This window comes from Falco cherrug, chromosome 7 (genome assembly GCF_023634085.1).
Source record: "Falco cherrug isolate bFalChe1 chromosome 7, bFalChe1.pri, whole genome shotgun sequence".
Taxonomy (NCBI): Eukaryota; Metazoa; Chordata; class Aves; order Falconiformes; family Falconidae; genus Falco; species Falco cherrug.
In genome coordinates this window covers 41856636-41878389 of record NC_073703.1, presented here as the reverse complement: position 1 = coordinate 41878389, position 21754 = coordinate 41856636, and the positions used below count along the sequence as shown (strand labels likewise).

The 21754-nt window shown below is 38.2% G+C and overlaps 1 protein-coding gene across 4 annotated transcripts in view; it reads right to left on the bottom strand.

Annotated features, from left to right (window-relative positions):
• The window catches only part of BTBD7 (BTB domain containing 7), a 55039-nt gene that overhangs the window by 19390 nt on the left and 13895 nt on the right, over window positions 1-21754 (bottom strand). For all 4 annotated transcript variants that reach the window (XM_055715980.1, XM_055715983.1, XM_055715982.1 and 1 more), the window contains 2 exons: window positions 14647-14836; window positions 8609-9688 (listed from right to left, as the gene is read on the bottom strand). In XM_055715980.1, the coding sequence (XP_055571955.1) occupies window positions 8609-9688; window positions 14647-14728 (1162 nt within the window). In that variant the 5' untranslated portion in view covers window positions 14729-14836. The remainder of the gene's footprint in view (window positions 1-8608; window positions 9689-14646; window positions 14837-21754) is intronic.

Sequence of the window (21754 nt, the reverse complement as noted above, 5' to 3'; positions counted from 1 at the left end):
AGCTCCTGGACTAAGCTGAGGAAGAAAGCGTTTAGCAAGGTAGCATTAACATTTGTCAAGACAAAGATCAAAGAGGTTCTCCTGATGCTATATATTTTTGAACTGGTTGCACATGTAACACAACTAGCAGCAATTAATAGCGTTAAAGAAAATCTTGCTTTTCTACATAAGCCAGCATACAGAATAAGCATTGACTCCATTTCTGTTACAACTAATGATGTGATGGATAAGTTCTTAAGGAGTAAGTAGTAACAAGCGAACATGCTACTTCAAGAAGAGTAGCATTCAAGAGTATCTGTCAAAGCAACTACTACTTAGGAGCAAAAAGTCACTGAAAAGGGGAACTTAAACAGTAAAGCAAAGAAGGTGGTACTGGGAAGCAACAGTTTAATAACGAGGCAGATTATAGATTTATCTGTCTTATTAAACACACATTTCTCTACTTAATACTATAAAAAAGCCAGCATGTTAATTATAAAAACAATAATCTGCAATTAGAATTTTTTTAAGCTTAATTATAGAAATATACAGTGTAAATGTAACAAATACAGTCAATGGTCAATGAGAATGTTTGCAGCAAATTCCAGGAATATGTCTGAATGTACATGTACTTTTAGAAACAATTTTTATTTTATTTTCTATAAGGAATGTATGAAAATGCCTGTCCTGCAAGGGTAGTTAAGTTTTACACCAGTTCATACCTAAAACAAACTGTCCTCAACAAGCACTTGGATGATTTGCTTTTGGCATGCCCGATTCTGCTGAGAAAAGGAAGAGCATACATCAATGCAGCCACTGATCATAGGGCCAGCAAAAGCATACGCGTTTCTGAACGATGCATTAAAAACGGCGTTACACTATTCATCCCAAGTTAGACTCTCCATTTGCTTTTGACAAAGGGGTAAGCGCCGAGTCCTGTTTCAATGCACCTGCTTTCTATTTTACTATTACTTGAAGCAACATGGCACTTCTCAGAGCCACCTATTACCAGTAGGTTACATATTATTACTACTACTACAAGTAAGAACAGATGCCTTACTATAAATGTTGACCTCTAATCTGCATAGTGAGGAGTAGCCCAAAGCAAGCAGTGAACATGCAGCAAAGATTCGTTAGAGGCACTTGGAACATCAACACAATCATCAGTGGTATAGATGAGAGCAGCAGATAACTGCTCTGAAATACACTCCCTGCGTTTTGGTACAGGTTAGAGAAACTGCCCCCTCTAGGTGGGGGAACTCCCCAGAAACCTGAAGGATAAACCCCACTCTGAAGTCTTAAAAAAAATCTGGTCAAGGATCTGAAGGACAGCGTTTTAAAAAAAAAAAAACACACAGCACCAAACAAACCTACCTTTAAAAAAAAAAAAAGCTCAAAATACTTCAGCATATGTAAGAAATAAGAGTAAATTAAGTCTGAAGCGTTCCACTTCAGGATCCATTTTTACTTAAAATCTTCCTTATGTTTTTACTTACCTATACAAGTCAGCCATTGACTTTAACTTTGTTGTTTAAGTCCCTCTTCTATTTTGGGGCTCAGAAAAGGAAAATGTTAAAGTTAGCAGCAAACCTTGCATGGTGCATGAAAGCTGACCATGACTAGTTGCAGTATGCTTACAAAAGAGGAGTTTGCTTCCCTGAGTAAAGGGAAGTTGTCTGAAACAATTCCTTAGGGTCATCTGTTTTGTTGCACTAAGTCTTACCCTGCTAAATTCTAACACAACATTTTGCATGCAATTATTCTGTCTGCATGCAAGGTGATTTCAGCAGATGATCACATCCCCCTGAAGTCTAAAGATTACACGTAAGGACTGCTCCACTTCAAAGGCAGTACGTAAACCCACTCACTGAAATCAGTCACGAGGAAACTCAAGCTGTAAGAGCAAAGAGACTTATCTCAAAGTGAATGCCATTTACAGTATTTCATCTGACACTTATTTTTGAAATAATGAGGATACCCGCCCCCCCTGCAAAGACAGAAAACCGTACTTTCATAAGAAATGCGGTTCCAAAGATCTAAGCAACACATTTATAGAAACAGAGCATCAGCTCAGTCTCAGTTCTTCTGTTAAGTCCAACAATAGCACAACTACCAATACTATGACATCATCGGGTGAAAAACTCATTTAGGGTGCCTAGCAAATGAAACTGTCCTTTTCGTAAGTAATTTCAGCAATGTGTCAGAACTGTGGGATTATTGAAAGTATTTCTTCCACAGTAAACATGAGGTAACAATTGAAGTGTTTTCTGAACATCTAAATAAATTGTGGCAACCCAATTCTAGCTATGGAAGGAATCCAATTTCTTTTCTCCTTTGGTAGAAGGTTTTTTTGCATTAACAATCAGCCACTTGGCAAAAAAAAAATCATCTAATAGCCACGACATTGTTCCTCAGTAGAATAGAGCTTTCTCATATGAGTACTATTTTATGATATTCTCTGTCTTAAAGGAATGCTACAGGTTTATAGCTTCTTCAAGTTTCAGTGCTTTTCTTTTCTGTCGTCTCCCCCAAAAAATCTTTAAAAGGAGATTAATAGTTAACTGATGCCAAGCCTGTAAATTGCAGGTGAATTATTTTCCACACTTTAGAACTCTGAAGTACACCAGTTTTGGTTACATGAAGGTACAAAAGTATGTGAAAGTTTTTCAGAAAAGAAAACAAGACCTAAGTAGCATTGGAGATAAAGAAGGGCTCAATGGGCATTAGCGGTCAAACACTGTTGAAGTCTATTGCTAAGTTCAGTACCTCTTTTGAGCTATTTTTAATCCCTCTACTGATTTTTGTAAGCACAAAGATTTAAAACATTCACATACTCCCATCCTTGAAAGGCTGAATTCAGAGTACATCTATTATGGCACAGCTGAAGTATGTAGTGGTATTTTTTTCTGTATTCAAATACAAAACTGATGGTTTTATAGCACTTCAGATTAACTCTTACAGCAAAAATAAAATGTGACCTGAAGGTTAGGTCAAGGCAGCATTTTGTGTTATGCTAACCATTCTTCCACAGTGAAAACCCTTAAGTTATTTTGAATACAACACAGCATATTAACCAGACATTTGCCATTAAATTAGGGAGCAGATTAAATCAATGCAACCTGTGTTGTGTAAAAATATTTTCCTTTATGATATGGCAGTTATAGAGCTGTTAAACATTCTAAGATTTTAACAGCTGAATTTTTGAAGCTGTAAGTTTAGCCAGAAATGCAAGGTAATTATCATGTTTAAAGCATTCTATATCTATGGAAAAAGCTCTTTAATGTTTTCTCTCCCAAACAATGGAAATTAATTTACTCTTCTGCTCCTTCCATATACAAAATGCATGAATTTAGGAAGCCTGAAAACTGCATCTGCATCTTTGGCTTCTTGCAGCCATCAGTTGATAATGGCCCTTGACTGGGTTTCAGCATTCCTTAAAATGCACACTGAGGAACAGTGGCAGGCAGCGCAGCTGGTCCAGCTTAAACAGAAAATAGTCATGGACCAGGAACAAAAAAAATGTCAACTCAACTATAACAAGCCAGAGGGAAGAACTTAACACAGAAACAATGAAAGGCTGAGGGAGGAAGAGCTGATGTTTAAGGGACCGCTGCCAGCTATCACTGTTCAGTACTTCAGCCACATACTTCCTAAAACACAAGTGGCTGAAAGAAAAACCTGGAAACACTGACCAGATCTGTTTCTCTGCAAACTGTGGCATTGCAAAGTAATGTTATGCCCAGTTGCACAGCTCAGTCAAATTCTTTATCTTTGCGTATATAATCCTGGAATGCAGCTGCTCTAAGGGAGATCATTTCTACTTCTTGCTTTCTTCAGTCTTCATAATATAAAACTTAAGCAATAATTTCAGGCTTCAGTACAGGTGAATCATTGTAAGGAGATAATAGGTCAGATTTATGTTAATATTTACTTAATCATACTCAACTTATTTTGAAGTTAAGTGTCAGATTAGCCCCTTTGAGCATTCCTACTGCATTGATAATATAACTGACACACTTGCTCTAATCTTCCCACAATATATTTGTGTGTATTTAATACCGCTACTGCAGGCTTCCTGGAATTTCAGTATTTCAGTCTCACTGAGATCAAGGGTACTTTTGATGTCGGATGTTATCTCCCTCTAGATCAAAGGCTGCGCTACTGAATATGGCTTTAAAAAAAAGGTTCTTAGTTCTTATTCTTGTCAAGGGTAAAGTCAACATCTAAAAATAAAAGCAAAGCAAAAAGTCTGAAATTAAGTTTTTTTGTCAATTTTACTTTAGAAAACTTTTTGGAATCAACAGACAGAAAAGATTCCCAAGCAAAACTATTTCATAGGGTCACAGTACCCAAAAACCTGTAACAGAAAAACATACTGTACCACCACCTCAGCGAGACTATTCATGACAGTAAGCAATAGGGCCAAGATGCAGAAGAGGATTCACATATTTAATATAACTGTCTAATACAAGAAAGATAACTGAAGTTAAATTCTGCAATGGCAGGGGATGCGGCACCACTGTAAAGACTGGAAGAGGGGATTATTTTAACAACATGTGATGAACAGGACTAGGGAACTGATGTGATTTTAATAACCGTGCTACAGAAGAGGAAGGGATAAGTGATTTTAAACCTGATCTTTGTGAGTCAGTGTGTTAAAACGATCGCACCAGTATGGCTGATGGCGAGCAGCAAGGTAGCATGAAGACACAGAAGCAGGAGCAGAGTGCAGATACAAGCAGGCAGAGCATGGAAACATTCCACTAAGGGATGTGCTTGAACCTCCTGGAGAGGGCTCTAATCCTCACAGCCTCTGTGAACGCAGTGAAGAGCTTCACTTTTTGATAGTTAACAAACTCTGCAGCACCCCGAACAGCAGTCTCAGTCCTATTAGGTACAAATGGGTTCCAGTATGATCAGCACTATAGATGATATATGCTTGCTGATTAGTTCATTTATTCAAATGAGTTCACTCAAAGATATAATTCAGTTTCTCTTGGAAGAAATATGACAATCATCAGCTGAAACAAATCAAGCTGAAAGCAGAGCAAACTAAATAAAGTAACCTTGCCTCACTGGGACAGTAGAGTCATATCACATACCTATACTATCACTGACTTCTTTTTTTGACTGTTATGTTTTAATAGATGGTTTCCCTATGACGGAGCATCACTATGTTAGTAACGGGAACATTTCCACGGAAACAGTCAAAGCTGAATCATCTGCTGAAACTGAAGAAAAATTACAACATCTGGATACTTACAAAGGTCCCTGAAGACAAATCAAACTAAAATCTGCTGAAAATAAACAGTCAATCAGAAGCTTTAAAATACATCAGCTTCACTTGACACTGTTAAAAAACCCCAGCCAAAACTGAGTAAAAGTGAGCAAAATGAGTTGGAAAGAATATCCAGATAATGACCCCAAAATATTTTCCAGGAAACCAGGGAGACAAGCTTTAGTAAGTTTGCAGCTGGCAAGCGTGAGTGAACTGAATCACAAACTTGAGCCAGGGAGTGTGGAAATCCAGAGAAGAAACTTAAGACTTTAGCTACTGTGAAAGCCAACTGATGGGATCGGTCAGAACTTGGGCAAAACTGGACACCTGCAGCACAACAGAGTAGAAAAGTGCTGTCAGAGGACCCAGCTAAGATTTCATGAAGCTGCCTATTCAGCGGTCTCCCACACCTATCAATGCTGTCTCTTCTAGCATCACTCTCTGTGTAACATCTAGAAGTGAGATGTTTGAGTGACAGCTTCCAGCTGAGAAGTATGCTAGCTATGAAATCGGGGAATGCGAGGGACACTACTGAAACTAAGAACTCTCATCTACCCTATGTATTACAGTAAAGGAGGACACAGGGCTACGGTCAAATGCCAAAACAAGAACGGTGGTCACTACTAAAGTGCATACTTTGTTAAGCGATCTGTTAGTCAAGTGCAGGCATATGATTTTCCCTAATCAAGTAAGCTTCCTTTTAATTTTGACTGTAAGATTATACCAGAACAATTCTTCAGTGTTAGCACAGGACCAATGACCTAAACACAAACTCAGCAAACTAAGTAAGAAACTATTAGATACTGACTTCACAGGCATATACAGATTTTCTACAGACTGCTTACTACTTTCTCCTGTAGCTAGGGAACAAAGCACCGATTTGTAAAATCCTAGTTAATTCAAGATAATATCTCGACTTGCAGTATCTGATGGGGTGCCAAATTTACATTTGGTAATATTGGATAATACAGTAAGTTTCAACCCTTGCCTGATTTTACTGCATTTCTCCCCTATGTATAACAACCTTCCCACCCCACAGTTCACTGGTCACAAACAGATTTACCAGGGAAAGAAAAGACCTCTGAAGACAACTCTGCTTCCTTCCAATGACCATCCCCAAAATGCTACTGCTCTGGTTCATCCAGAGGGCCACCAAGACTGAGCCTATATTGCTGCACTCACTGGTTCCAGCCACCTGAATGTGATGCTGAGGTGTTCCAAGCCCAGTACAGCTCCTGCCTTTCTTTTTCCTCCCTTAGAGGTAAGGTTAGGAGAAAAATTCCATGGAAAATTTAAGATTTTGTTACCTCTGACTCACAGAATATATATTGCAAAGCATCACTGGTCTGTAGTGCTTTACTGAAAGGAAGTGCCAGTTTAATAAATCCAAACACGCTCAATTTAAAGCAAGCAGAAATAATGAAACCTAGCATCAAATAAAACGTCAGTTCTGTTTTTCAGCGTTTACTGACACCTAAAAAATAAAAGCCATTTTCCCATCTCTTAAGCGTGCCCAAGTTTCTCTTCGAAGTCCTCTATTTATCATTGCTTATCTGCTTTGATATAGTTTAACACTGCTTCATCAGAGCACCTCTACACAGCTGTTCAGTTTAGGGTTCTAATCCGAGGGAAAGAATTAAACCTGTTCATTTATGAAACACTGCATAACTATTCAGTGTCTTAGGGGCTTCACTTACAGTTTAATTCCCTCACTAGTATTCCCTGAGCACACTGAACCCTTTTAGCAGTCGTATATGTGCATGCACCAAGACTTAGCTGTACACTTCTATCACCTCTTTATTTTCAACTCATTTTCCTTTCTTGCTTTCACATGATGTACCAAGTTGCCCTATTTTCAAGTACTATCGACTTGCAAATATTGTACAAGAATGAATGTAACACTGTAGTTAAACTACAGTAAAACTCTTTGCCACTTCCGCATTCCATTCAATATTAGGTTTCTAAGTGTACTTAGAGGGGAACAACAACAAAAAACAAGAAAGATGCAGACAGGCTGGAGCCAGTCCAAAGGAGTGCCACAAAGATGCCCAAAGAGCTGGAGAACCTAGCCTACAATGAAAGGCTGAAAGAGTGAGGTATTTTCTCCCTGGAGATGAGAAGGCTCAGGGTACTCATCACAGTATTCCAGTATATAAAAAGCAGCTACAGAGAGGATGGAGTTGCTCTTTCCACAGGGAGCCACATGGAGGGAACAGGGGCAACAGGTACAAGGTGCACTGTGATACATCTTGATCCAAGATATTTTTTACAGTGAGAACAGTGACTCACTGGAACAACCTCTCCAGGGACATATTACAGCTCCCCATTACTGGAGGCTTTCAAGATGTGATTGGACTGAGTGCTAGATAATAAGTAGACCAGTAGAATTTTCAATCCTGTCAAATTTCATTTGATAGCTAAAAATTACGGATGTACAGATCTACTGTAAAAGAAATTTTCTTAAAAAAATTAAACTAGCTTAAACAAATCTTGTTGCCAGTGTCTCAGTGAAATCCGTTCTCCATTTCTCACCTCAAAGGTAAAATTGCCATCCCCCACCAGCAATTGCTATATCCCATTATGTAAAATATGGCCACAAAATAGTTTAAACACCAGCAGATCAAACAACAAGCAAAGCTCCTGCCACCACAAGAGGCATCATTAGTTCACTAGTCTATGCTCTGACATCTCGCCAGAGATCGGAATAACCTTGGCCAACCTCCATGTGCAGGAAGTACATTATCAAGATTTAAGTGATCTTAAAGAATAACGGACAGAAGTGAAACTTTCTACACTAAGTCTGAAAACAGTGACTGTCCCTGCCTTCAGTCCTGTACATCAAGAAGATACTAAAGACCTGGGATTAGTGCAGTTAAGTTGTTTAAATTCACCTTCCAACAGCAAGATTGCAGGCTCTGCGTACCCCCTTTGACAAACTACAGCAATAATCACTCAAGTTTACAGCCTTGTTAACATATAGGGACACTTCATAACAAGTCTAAATACTTCCTCCTCTCAACCAGAATCTCTTGTATCCTCCCCCTGTCATTTACACCAAAAAAATGGATTATAGATGAAAGTAGATAATCACAAATATCAAGATCAGTTACATATGACAAATAGCATGCTTCAGTAATGATGTCTGATACAATTAAAAGCTCTCACATAGCACTTATTCTGTTCAGAAGACACAGATGCATTATCTACAACTTAGAGATGGAAAACATATTCCTTTTCTTAAAGGAACTGTCAGCCACTGATAGACTTCATAGGCATAGTTACACTGCAACATGGCTAAAAAATTGTTCTAAATAAGGTCATACATTCTACAGCAAGGACAGTATTACATACCTTGTGCAAGCATGTTAAACTCCAAGAACAGTGCTATGTGATAAAGCTCCATAGCTTCTTCAGCCCTAGTCATGTTTAGTTTTCCTGCTACAAGAGCCTGAACCTCACTTAAACTGCCCACTGAAGGGCTGGAGTGCAAAACTGAGAGGTCCACCACATCTGTATACATACAGTTCAAAATAACCTTAGCGTATTTTTTTGGTATGATAGATTCATCCAATATAATTCTAGTTGGAGTTCGTAGAGTTCGGTCTGTGATTTCTTCACCAGTTCGTATCCTCCTCTGCAGCAAGTGACGAAAAAACGGAGATCGTGATGAAATAATAGCTTTGTGAGCTCTGAGCTCTTCATCTAGACAGTTCTGACTTCCACCAAAAGTTTCTACTAAGTCAGAGTTGGATGAAAAGCTAAGAACCACATCATAGTAGCACATGTAATCAAAGAGTGCACGCATGTCAACATCTAAGGAATTTGGTGTTCCGAATTCTTCACTAAGCTGCACAAGGATATCAACATTTTGGAATCTTGAATCCTCCATTCCAAACTCTCCCGTATAAAGGTAGTGTAACAAAGCAGAAAACATAGGCATATCTATGCCAGCTGTGTTAATATCCATTATTATTTCTGCCCCATACTCCGGTGAGGAAGAAAGAAGAGTCTTAAAAAATGGACACCTTGCCGCCAATATCGCACGATGCACAGGAAAACAAGTTTCTTGAAATATTAAGTCTACATCGGTACAATATTTGTACTGATAAAGTTCAGCCATGTCTTTTTGTAGCGTCCTGGCTTCTGGTCTTGCCAAATTAGCTTGCAGATAAAGTTCCTTTAAGGCTGACGTCCCTTCATATTCTTCTACTAATGCATTAACATCTCTGACATCCCAGCCCGAGAGGAGTTCACGCATCTGCTTGGCATGATCAGCAGATCGGCTAGATTTCCGACGCTTAATGAATTTCTTTTTGAGGGTGGCAAGGCCAGAGGTTTTCTTTTTCTTGTCTTGAGGTTTCTCGTGGCCATGGTCAAGGCTATACAGCTTTGATTCACAGCCATAACCTTGATGAGAGTAGGATGATGTCCCTGAAGGCAGAAAGGAAAATTGAACACATTTATTCTTTAAATTTAAAAGGAAGGTCCGTAACACCTGAACAGTTCATCAATGTCTCTAAGTTACACAGTTTTTCCTTCTCCTCAGATCAGGTAATTTAACAAGTTGGAAACCTGGCTGAAGCCTTTTCTAGATGTTAAGAAAAAAAATGGGGGTTTTTTTGCATCTAAAAATTTTGTTTGTTTTTTTAAGTGTACTCAATGTTAAGAGCCAAGGAGCAGCTATTGATGTAGCTCTGTAGCTCATGGTACATTTATCTAAGTGGGAAGAGAACACTGCGGTTATGGCATTACAAGCGTCATTGTATTAACTAGCTAAGTGCAGAATACAGCCTTTTTAAAAACTTGTATGGTCTCAGCAAAATAGTAGCACCTGCAACCACCCCTTCAAAGTGATTTTTCAAATTATTTTATTCCAGTGTTAAGTGTCATTTCAATGACAAAAGCATACCTGGCATCAGATAGTTATCATAGTCACAAGAAAAAAAGGAGGGGGACAACCCCCCCCCCCCCAAAAAAAAAAAAAAGAACACTGTACCAAAATATTCAGCGAAACTCAGTACAATGAATTAATTTTCAATGCATTTAACAAGAAATGAAAAAACCTGTCATATGATAATCAAGTAATGCTGAAAGTCAAACACATAAAATGGGCTTCTTGCCACAGAACTGTAAACGCCAATTTGCGCATATACCACATTTAGAAGAATACGAAGAATGGAAGTTTTACTGTATTATTAAAGAGGTCATTTTAATAGAGCATTATAAATTTAAGGTATATATATAATTATTTTTCCCCTCACAATAATTTATAGGGAAGTTATATAATGAATCACACATGTAATGAAAAGAAAAATAGATTCCCCTCAACATTATCTGTGTTACTCACCTGACCTGTTCTGCTAGAACCTTTGCTATCAGTTTGAGCCTAGCTGCATGTACAGTAATACTGAGAGCAATTCAGTAAGAAAAAGAGGAATTAGAATCTGCATTGCACAGAAGCAGAGCTCCTGTCAAAGGGTTATCTTCTAATTTAACTTTATTTACAGAATTTTTGCTCTAAGCCACATAGTGAAAAATGTCAGACATGACAAGAAAAAAAAGTAAGTAGACAAACACAACTACTCCCAGACAAAGGAAGTAACCATAAGAAAACATTTTCAAATGGTATACAGATTAGTAACAATAACAGGATCATCTGAAGTAGCATTTGTAAACTATTCCCCAAAGTAAACTGACATGTTTCCAGTATTACACTTTACTACCTTTAATACCTAGTATTACTAGCCTTACTACTTGTTGCCTTTTTTGGATCTTTAAGTGCAAAGCACAGCCAACCACTAGAGTTTCCATGGCCTTTTATAACTTGTTCTATCATTGCCCTCTCACAGTTCCATTTGTTTCAGGTAGATTTGAAGTGATGCTATTTTGCTATGCTATTTTGACAGCGATGTATGGGCCAGTCTATCAAAACAGTGCTTTTAGTTACAATGTTATTTCAAAGAAGTATATCTTAAAGTTTCTTCTGTATCTTTCAAAGTTCAAGTTGTATTTGAGAGCACAACTGTAGCAATCCAAGATTTCTGTAGCTTGTTTTATTACTTAAGTCTCAATAATTCTAAGTAACCTTATACACCAGCTTTTTTGCCAAGCTAATTAAAATTCCCCCAAATCATCAAATGTAATGGGTTTACAATTCATTAGTGAAAACTACTGGAAGGAACTTTGCTTTCTTTGAGGAAAGACCTCTAACCATTTCATCCATGCTACATTAAATTTTGCTTCATCAGGCAACGTGTCATTATATTGACATTTAAAGACATTAAAAAAATATCAATTTAAATGAAGAGAACAGCAAAAACTCAAGACAACTTCAATGAAGAGGCTGTGCTGCAAAACCCACCACAAAAATTCCTTCCACATGCTATACTAGGTAACACAATAGAAAAGCAGAGATTCAGTCTCCTGCTGATAGTGGCAAGGCTAGAATTTCTGCTCCATTTAAAGAGTATTGATTACATTTCACAATAGAAGTATAACTACACTTTAGTCACTCTATAATGATAGATTCTGCTCCAAGAAAAGATGCCAACTCACTTTGAAGTACCCTGGGTTCCAATAGCAAATTTGAGTATGCAGAACATTCTTTTCTATTCCACTAAAAAAAAAAAAATAAAAATCGCACACCACAAGTCGTAATTTCTTTCCTCCTGATGGCTGCCCTGACATATTACTTGCACATGAATCATCACAAGATCCAAACCTGCAAACTGTGCTATTAACCCTTACAAACAGATAAAATGCTGCTACAGAAGTGCCACCACACAACTGCATTTTGCCAGAGGCAGAAGCAGAAATGCACTGGCACAGCCTCTCTGGGCTCACAACAGCTGGTGGTTCCATATCCGTCAAAAAAAGACTTTTGAGGAGTCACTTTTTGACCTGCATGTATTCCTTCGTAAGGCAGCAGCATTACAAGCAGGAAACAGAAATTTATTCCCCACTTCTACACTAAAAGGCATCAATCTATTGAATGTTGTTAAAAAGCAATAGCTACTTCATGCCCCTGGACCCTATCTAGCTTTGAACAGATAAATATTTACAAGAAACAGATGATTGCCGAGAGAAACTACTTGGGCACTTGACAATGAATAATGGGATGTCTAGTCTCCTCTGCATGTCTACACATTCTGAAGTCTAATTATAGAGTTCTATTTAAAATAAACATCTTTAACAGATGTACCACCCTAGAAACTGTTGGGAAATCTTCCTCCTGAACACTGCAGACAAAACAGCAAGGAGATGACTAGTTAAGCCTTTGCTAAAACAAAAGCATTTTTTGTAGTAAGAGCACTGTGTTATTTCCACTAATTTATCCACTCTTCATAAAATGTAAGCAAATTCAGCATTAGTGTCAATTAACAATGGGAGCTCATCCTATGAAGCTACTGTGCTTTGCCAGATCAGTCTCAGCTTTTAATACTCATCCTACATTTACTATGTAACACGGCACAGCACTTTAACGGTAAAGCAGTGTGTCTAAAACAAACCCATAGTCCTGAATCCAGTTTCCAGGAATAATAAGGCAACTAAGACATATTATGCAGCTATTGTAACTCCAGTCCCTTTATTTCCAGTTCTACTTTGGGACAGCAGAATAGATCTAATGCCTTCTACATTAAAAACAAACAAAAAACCTGTAAACATCGACTTAATACTAAAACATCATTATTCTAACAAATGATGAAACCCTCAGCTATCAGTTTTAGGATACATCTGTTTTCTACTGCGACTGTTACATACACCAATCATCCAAAGAAGAATCAAGATGAGAAAGAGTCAAAACTCCACAAAGTGGGAAGAAGAGATGTAAGTCTGTGACGTAGATAGCACACTTCCTCTACTAGCGCACTCAGGTGAGAGTCATCATAGCACTGCAAGATTTCAGCAAGCATTTTGACCAGAACACTCATTTCCCTTGCCTAAGATGAGACAGCCACATGCTTTTAGGGCTTCCTCAAAAGTCTGAGCCACAATTTTGAATGGGTAATAGGGAACAGTAAATTTATCATACTGCATAATGGGTTTCTATTTTGAATTTCATAATGAAAAGCATCAATAAAACCTCCCATGTACTAAGTAGAAAGTTTCTGGGACATTTAATGAAGCCTTTGGAGCTCTTGCCTCTTCAAATCTGCTCAGGTGTTTCAGCATGCAGATCTGCCTATATTCACATCTGTAAGGGTTTCTCTTTACTCTGTAGAGCACCATATAAAAACCACCACCAAGACATGTAATAAAAAACTTTTTAGTTGTAATTTTCAGAAAGTATATGTATAAACTGGGGCAAAAAAAATACTACTGTTCGTTATGATATACTAAAAATATATAAAGCCTTAAGCAGGACTTTACAGCATGGATATCGAAGATGTTAGTCCTAAAAGTTCTTCCTTGACATGCTATGACAGTGCACACAGAATTTTTAGCCCAGAGCCCAGGTCTTTACATGTAACAGTTTGTGGGCTGCCCTCTACTCAGATCTCCAAAAGCGAGGAGTCTCAGAAAAGCTGCGATAAAAAATTATAAAGCAAGTCAATTTGTTTATGAAGTATTTATGTTATTTACTGCTAAGATCATTCTTCAGGCTGTCAGGGCTGGGGGTTTTCTAAGCAAAAACCTGCTTTCTTTTAGACTCATCACATCACTCTCACACTATAAGTAATAGTTCTTAGATCCACACCGAGGTATTTTTGCACTAGGCTGAAAAGCACATAAAAGGTAACACCCAGTTATGACTGGCATAAGAAATACTTTCTTAAGGGCACTTCAACTCATGTCTCCAGTTAAGTAAGGTCCTTGCTTGTAAATAATACTGTTAGGACAGTAAGTAACCCATTCCCCATTTACAGGAACAGGAGAAGGACAGGAGAAAAAGCTGTCTTCAGGACTGCGTGGTACTTTGACAGGCTTATTAGCAGAGATATCCCTTCTAGCAATAAGGAAATGATTGATGCTGATTAGATGATGCCAATACTACAATGAATACTGATGATCAAGAGTTTTATATGCTTGAACACAGTTTCACAGAAAATCTGAGGAAGAAGAGTAGAAAATGGTAGATAGTATTAACAGAGAGCAAGTGCTCATGAACCGGGAAAACTAGCATGCATGGTTTAATTTTCATAAAAAGTCCACTTCATTCAAATAACCTGGCACCGGCTTACTAGCAAATGGTAGATCAACTCATTGCATACGCAGGCCAAAGAGGAGCTGGACAGTAATGAAACTCATGCACGATTGAGCTTGAATGTATTCAAACTGGTGACCTAGAAAATAAAAGCTCTGCATAACATTAGGACAAGAAAATCAAATCCGTTGCATACACAATCCAAGCCATTCATGAAAGTGACAAGATAACTGAGAAGAGTTACCTATGAATGTCTGTTGTGTCTGTGAATTTCCCCCTACCCTTGGGGAACAGGAGTGAGGGTAGTTAGATGCATTAGCACCCATTTTCTTCAGTCACTCAGGCATTCCGCCTGCTGGCTCTTCAATGTATAATCCCATAATCCTTTATAATATAATCTTCAATCCCAGGTCCAGCATCCTGTTCCTCCATTTCTGAAGAACAAAAACACCAATAAATTACTTCATTTTTTTCCCCAGTAGGTATTATGTGATTTAGTTAAAATAAACTCAGCCTCCAGCACACAGTATTTTCATAAATTAAAACCACAAACATTTCCAAGATAGCTTTTTATTTGAAATAGTAAAGCAATACCAAAATATATTTTCATTTTCTAAAATAATGTGTAATTTTCAAAACCATTCACAAATCAGTATGATAAACTGCAACAGCGAGCAGGATGGCTATCAAACTTTTATCTAAGAAACCTTCAAGGAGTTGGTCTAGACTAGATATGCTCCTTTAACTATACCAAGACAGACTTTTCATATATGCTGATATGTTTACATATTGTTATAAAAATCCCACATTGAATTATACTGTCTGAGAAAACAGAATAAACCAATCCCATTGGAGGTTATAACTCATCACTGTTTTCAGCTCCATTTTGATTTCACACCATTTACACAGTTCTCATTCAGTCCTACTTTTCAAGTTCAGGTTAGTAGCTAGAAGTAGGTTTATAACAAAAATAAAGCTTTTAAGCATTCATCTATTGTTTTATTAGGCATTTGAAAACATTCTAAGTCAATTCTGAGGAAATTTGAACAAGGATTAATTGCTAAACATACAACAGGAATATTAATTTATTGCTATATTAGCAGCGTTCAAATATTAATACTGCAAAATGAAAGTTACCACAATGTAGAACTGCCTACTGTCCAGTTGAACACATGTGCCTCCATCCAAAACACCAACGCACAGGTAAGAAAAAGTGACACAAAGCTAAAGCCTATACCAAGAATTTTTTTGGACTCCATTCAATATTGCGAACTAAACTGTATGTAGCTAAATAGGTGTACGTAGATATGTAGCTAAATTCTACCATGTTGTCACAGCAGTACCTATATTTGCTATATGCTCCCAACTTGATCTTCTCAATACACCTATAGCATGTCGAATTGCAGGTGCCATGCAAGAGCTCATGTTTCAAGAACGCTGTAGTACTGTTCCAGTCTCTCTGCTTTAATAATCAGCTTATTTCTGGCATGAGGAGTTCAGAAGAGTGAGTTACTGTGACACTGGGAGGTGAGGTATGATTCACAGGGGAGAGGCACACCTGGCCTCTTAATACAAAGGCAGCATGGAAAGCAGATCCTGGGGAGCAGATAGCGAGAGACAGGCTGGGAAGGAAAAGGCTGCAAACTGCTGTAAGCATGGCGGGGGACAGACAGGGGGGACAACACAAGGGCCCCAGTATTTGAGGGCCGGCTACATGAGGATGACAAGTAGACAAGGGTTTGGAAACCTGGCTTTATAGACAATGGGTATGCAAAAAGGTGAGGCACAGGCACAGGACTGTGGAAGCACAAGAGAGTGTATCATTGCCAGACATCTGATGCCTTAGAACAAGGTTCCTAAAATCAGACCTTTTGGCATTTGTGGTCTCTGACATCAGATGTTTTTTTTCCAAAAGGAACCACACTGCTTCACACTAGACATGATGTACAGGCAGAACTGCTGCTCTAGAGAGCTCATAGTCCCTGTCTGCCTCACGCAGCTGCAGCCTGCTGATCACTACCTGAATTCTGCTAAGGTAAGACACATAACTATAACAACACATCAGCTTTCCTCATATTATGCAGGCCAACTTGAGCCAATCTACAGGCTTGCAAATGCAGGAAGGAGGAACTCCCACGCGTGCCCTCCCTAGCTAGGTGGCAAAGTCTCCTCACTTGCCTACAACCCGATGCTGCTCTTAAACTCTATGCCGATTCAGCTTGCTACTCATCAGGAAACAGGAAAATAAAATACCTTCCTACATGAATAGCAAGCCTGCTCAGGATGAAGTTAGAAACCAGAACATGGGCAAAATGTGCAACATCACACCAACAAACACCAGTAAATCTTCTTAGCAAATGCCAGCTGTTGGATGACTTCAGTTGTAGCCAATGCATGTACTCATTTTCTTCCTTGTGCAGAAATAAGCTAGCTATTCTAAAGTAACAAAATCCATATGGATGTTGACCTCTTCGCCATACGTGGAAAGCCCCACTGATTTAAGAAAAACACTTAGAAAATTATATCATTAAAACAGGGACACTCAAGTGATTTGTGTATCCACACAGAATATGTTGCTTAAATGTGGTGCCTGTTTCCAGATGGAATTTGTTACATTCAGTACAAGCTTTGTGGAGGTAAAAGTAACCTTTCAAGTTTGAATGCCAATTCTTTCACAAATAAATGCCAGCATCCTGAGTACATATCCCAACAACTTCCTTTTATCAGCTAAAATTGGACTTGGTTCATTTGGACAAGAGTCCTGGAATAATGCCACTTTCCTCTTCTGCATTCAGCTGTGGTGTGATAACTTGTCTATTAGATGTCTACTAATGCTTTTCAGTTCTTCCTGACATGGGAAAAAGCCCAGGAGCCAAATATAAGACGGAAGAAAAAAAAGTGCGGTCGGTTTTTTGGTTGTTTTTTGGTGTTCTGTTTTTGGGGGGTTTTTTTTGCTAGCAAGCACAAAATATACATAATCAAGTCCCAGGTTTGAGGTTAATACCTTCCACTTGGCAACAAGCGTACCCCAGAAGATGGAAGGAATGTGATCAAGGAATAGACACAACTGTTCAGTAAGATTAGCATTCAGTGCTTGAATTTGCAGAACAACAGGATTTAAATTAATTGAAAAATGTAAACACAACAAAAAGCTCCTAAAATATCCAATACATAAAGTAATTTTATTCAGACACTTCCCACAAGAACACTGTTATAAATTAAACCCAAGTGAGTATTGTGCAGAATCAATTCACTCAGTAAATTTAAAATATGTAATTTAAGTAATACAGGACAGTGTAAAAACAGTTTCATATCAAAGCTGTATACATATAAACTTCTGTAACATGAATTTAAGTAAAACCAAACATGCCAGGTTTCAGTGAAGGAGTTCGTTGCAGAGTAGGCACTGTGGTCAGCCACTTACAGGTGCCAAAACTTCTGTGCGTCCTTTCAAATTTAACTGTGCACTGCTTGGTCATGTGTATACTGGCTGACCTCTGCAGAGCATTTCGCATCTTGAATTTCAAACACCTCGTAGTTCATAACAAAATGCATTGTGCCCAATGGCTCAAATATATGGCTTTACTCCCACTACTGCCCTTAACCTCATGTACCAACTGAAAGTATGATCTTTCTATTTTTTATTACATCACTAAATTTTACAAGATAACATTGTATAACCCATGTTGTATTTCCCAAACAATTTAAGCTGGCAGCAGCTATGAACTCTGTCCTTGAGGAAGCCCTGCCTTCCGCTCTTCATTCGTACATCCCCTTTCCTTACCTTGTCTGTTCCGGCTCAAATATTCCATGACCCATATGAACTGCCCCATGCTAAAACCAACCTAGACAAGTTTAAACAGTACCAGTTACCCAACTGGTTTGTTAGGCCATCACAGAACACTCACACCAGCACAGGTGGAGTAAGACAGACTTGGAAACAAGCTGCCAGAGCCAGGACTGCATATTTTGACAGTAAGATGTACTTGAGCCACTCATGCATTCAGGTGGGTTTTTTCTTTTTTTTTTTTTTTTTCCCCCTCCTCTTTTTGTTGTTGTTGTTGTGGTTGGTTGGTTGGTTTGGTTCGCTAGTGTCCACTTCGGCTTCTACACTAAACCTAGCCTACCTGCACAGAAGTCAGTCTTACACATAACCTGCTGATTGTAGCACAAACATAAATACATCTTAGTTACCACAAAAAAATGCCAAATCAAGAATGTTGTTTCACATGGTGAAAGACAGCTGTAGGAGATGAACACAAAAATGAAGAAACACCTCCAATTCACAATTAGATCTTCAACTGCAAAAGAAAAGAAAGATTTTGTCTCTCCTTGCAGAAGTTATCAGCATACCAAAAGCCTCTGTATTTTGATGTAGTTGAAGAATTTTTTTAATTTAATTTTAGCCTCAAAACAGTTATGGATTTTTTTTTGTTTAATAACTACCATCAGGTGAACTTCTTGCCTTTCTGTTAAGAGTTTATATGCATTCATATAAGCATTATCAAAAGAAAACTAAATTCAACACCTGCTGACCTACTGAAACAGGATCTCTTGTTGAGAGCAGTGACACACACAGATGTGCACTATGTACGCAGGGCAAGAAAAGTTAAACTATGCCAAAGCTTGTTTCAAAAAAGCCTGCACTGCAGAAATACTATATGAAGTATGTTAAATGAAACCAGGAAGCTTTAGAAGCCAAAATTGCCACCCCAATTGCTACAAAAAGCAGAGAAGTACTTACAGGTTACACTGATATTCAGAGCAGAATAAAATTAAAATTAAAACCAAATCCAGTTAAAAGTTTCAGTACCTGAAATAAGTTTCTCAATCTTCTCAATACTTGTCACACTGAACCTAAAATCCTAAGAACCTAAGATGATTTGCATCTGAAGTGTCTGGGCTAACAGCCAGGAATTCCTGGATTGGGAATTTTGATTTAACAAAAAGTCTGTGTACAGGATGGACTTTGGATAACAGTGACACTTTGTTTATAGTCATCACTCAATACAAAGGTTTCTGTAGTCCACTGGGATCCAGTTAATATAAAGGGCAAGGTGGGGAGCATTATAACACATTTTACAACCAAAAGCATTGGACTTTTTCCCCTCTAAAATTTTAAGCATTTATTCCATTTCTTCTGGAGTTGTTGCCATAGGATTATGAAATAGCATAATCCTAAGACCAGAGTGGGAAATTGTATCAAGTCCGTGCACATACTTGTACCAACATGATTTTTCAGGTTTTACATTTTACCTAACATATTTTACATTTACTCTGAGTAAATGACAACACAAGTATCACAAGCATACCTTAGTCAAATTTGCTTAGATTTTTATCTAGACCAAAAATGCTATGCTATTCTGCCCCAACGGTTTCTTTCAAGTAACAAGGAAGTGGAACTGTAATGCAAGATGAAACGACAACATACAGCAGTAAATTGGTATATTGGGCGGAGGAAGGAATTTAAAAAAATAAATTGATATTTGAAAGTGATAAACCTAGTAAGGAATTCTTCAACTAAATTTTAGCAAGGACAAGCTTATTTTCATAGGGATGAGGTAAACTGGTAACTAAAAGAAAGAACTCATGAGAATGGACCCCTGCCATTGTCCCTAGGGTACATCCCACCAGCTTGCCTTAACAACCCAAACCTTCCTGTGGCAGAGCAGTGGTCTGGAGACCAACGCAGAGCCCTGAGCCATCACAAAGGAATTCAGGAACAATACCATGTTCAGCAGAATGGTTCTACAGCTCCCATCCACTGGGAAGTCTCCAAAGCCAGCCCTGGCCATGCTGGTTGTTCCACAGTATCACTACTGGAATTACCAGCCAGCAACACCCAAAGGGACAAGCACTTTAAAGAAAGGGAAAGCTGTTTGTGGCTGGAGTTCCAAATGTTTGTTCAGATGTGCGTTTACTATCTAACTCATTTTCTTACTGTCGTACTCAGGGGATGGTTCTCCAAGGAAGTGAAGCAGACAGGAACTGAATACTACTCATCCTGACCCTCCTCTTATTCCATGGATGGGACACTCGAGAGAAGCACTGGCATACTCACAGAGTTTGCTGTATAAGCATACACACTAAAGAAACTAATACATATGGGGCAGCGCTGTGTAATTGGTTAACTATGTAAAACAACTGAAATTTTGAATGACCAGCTGACTCTATAGCCTGCCACATGCAAATCCACACAAAGCCTATTTTGACACTTTCTTTAAAAATCCAGTCAAGCAATCAAACTTCATCATTACTCAAAATTATCTGGATAATACAACAGTAAGATGTAGCTGACACAGCTGAAGCGTTCTGGTTTGGATTAGTACTGTACAAACATGAGGAACAGATAATGTTCTTCCTGATTTGGGTTAATGAATCTGTGTTATTTCATGATTTACTGCATTGGAAAGAAAGAAAATCCAATAAGCAAAATACCAGAACTTAAGCCACATCAGCAGTTACAGGCACAAGAGGGCAAGAAAAAGCAGACATAACTAGATTACGAAAGCGACTGCGTTGCTTAGTGCTTTACTGAGAATAATGTGTTCCAGCTATCACAAAGAACCCTTTCTTGAAAGTTAAGCACAAATTTTAAAGCACTTTCTTTCTCATGAAGTAGTACACTTCTCCATTAAGAAGTTCTTTTAAAATGGAGGTGGCAGAAACCCCACAGTAGTCCTGGCTTTTTATTTCTAGATTTCTTGAGAATCATAGCACTGAATTTTAGGAACAGAAAAACAAGAAATTAAGCTGCACCAATTTTTAACACATCCTCTGAGGAATCAGAATGAAAGGTAGAAGAGCTATACTCAAATAGAGTATAAAGGTGTGGAGTCTTAAAGATATGTACACTTCAGAAAGACTTTTGATTATCAACAAAGCAATTCAGAGTATGATGTGAATGTGTCACACCCTAGAAGAAATTAAGTAATGTCATCAGCAGGGAGTGACAGGTCAAATCACTAACAGCACTGCAGGGGCGTGGAACATCAACATATTTGTATTTTCTTAAATAAAAAAAGTTCCAGCACCTAAAAAACCACACACACAAAGCACATGCAGACTGAGTTACAGCAGTACAATCTTATAGATAATAGGAAGTTTCTCCCAAGCAACCTAGATGTTTTCACATACTGGCAAATTAATCTTGATCTCTGTACATCACTGATCCTTCCAGCTGGTTGCAAGCACCAATAATTAACCAAAAATCTATTCTGGTTGATGATACTAACATGAAAGACTTAGCTAATGTTCCTGTAAGTTGAATTCAAAACACATTTTAGCAAAGTCAACAAGAACTCATTTATTGCCCTCTAGGACTCTCTTGAAGTGAAATGACAACATATACT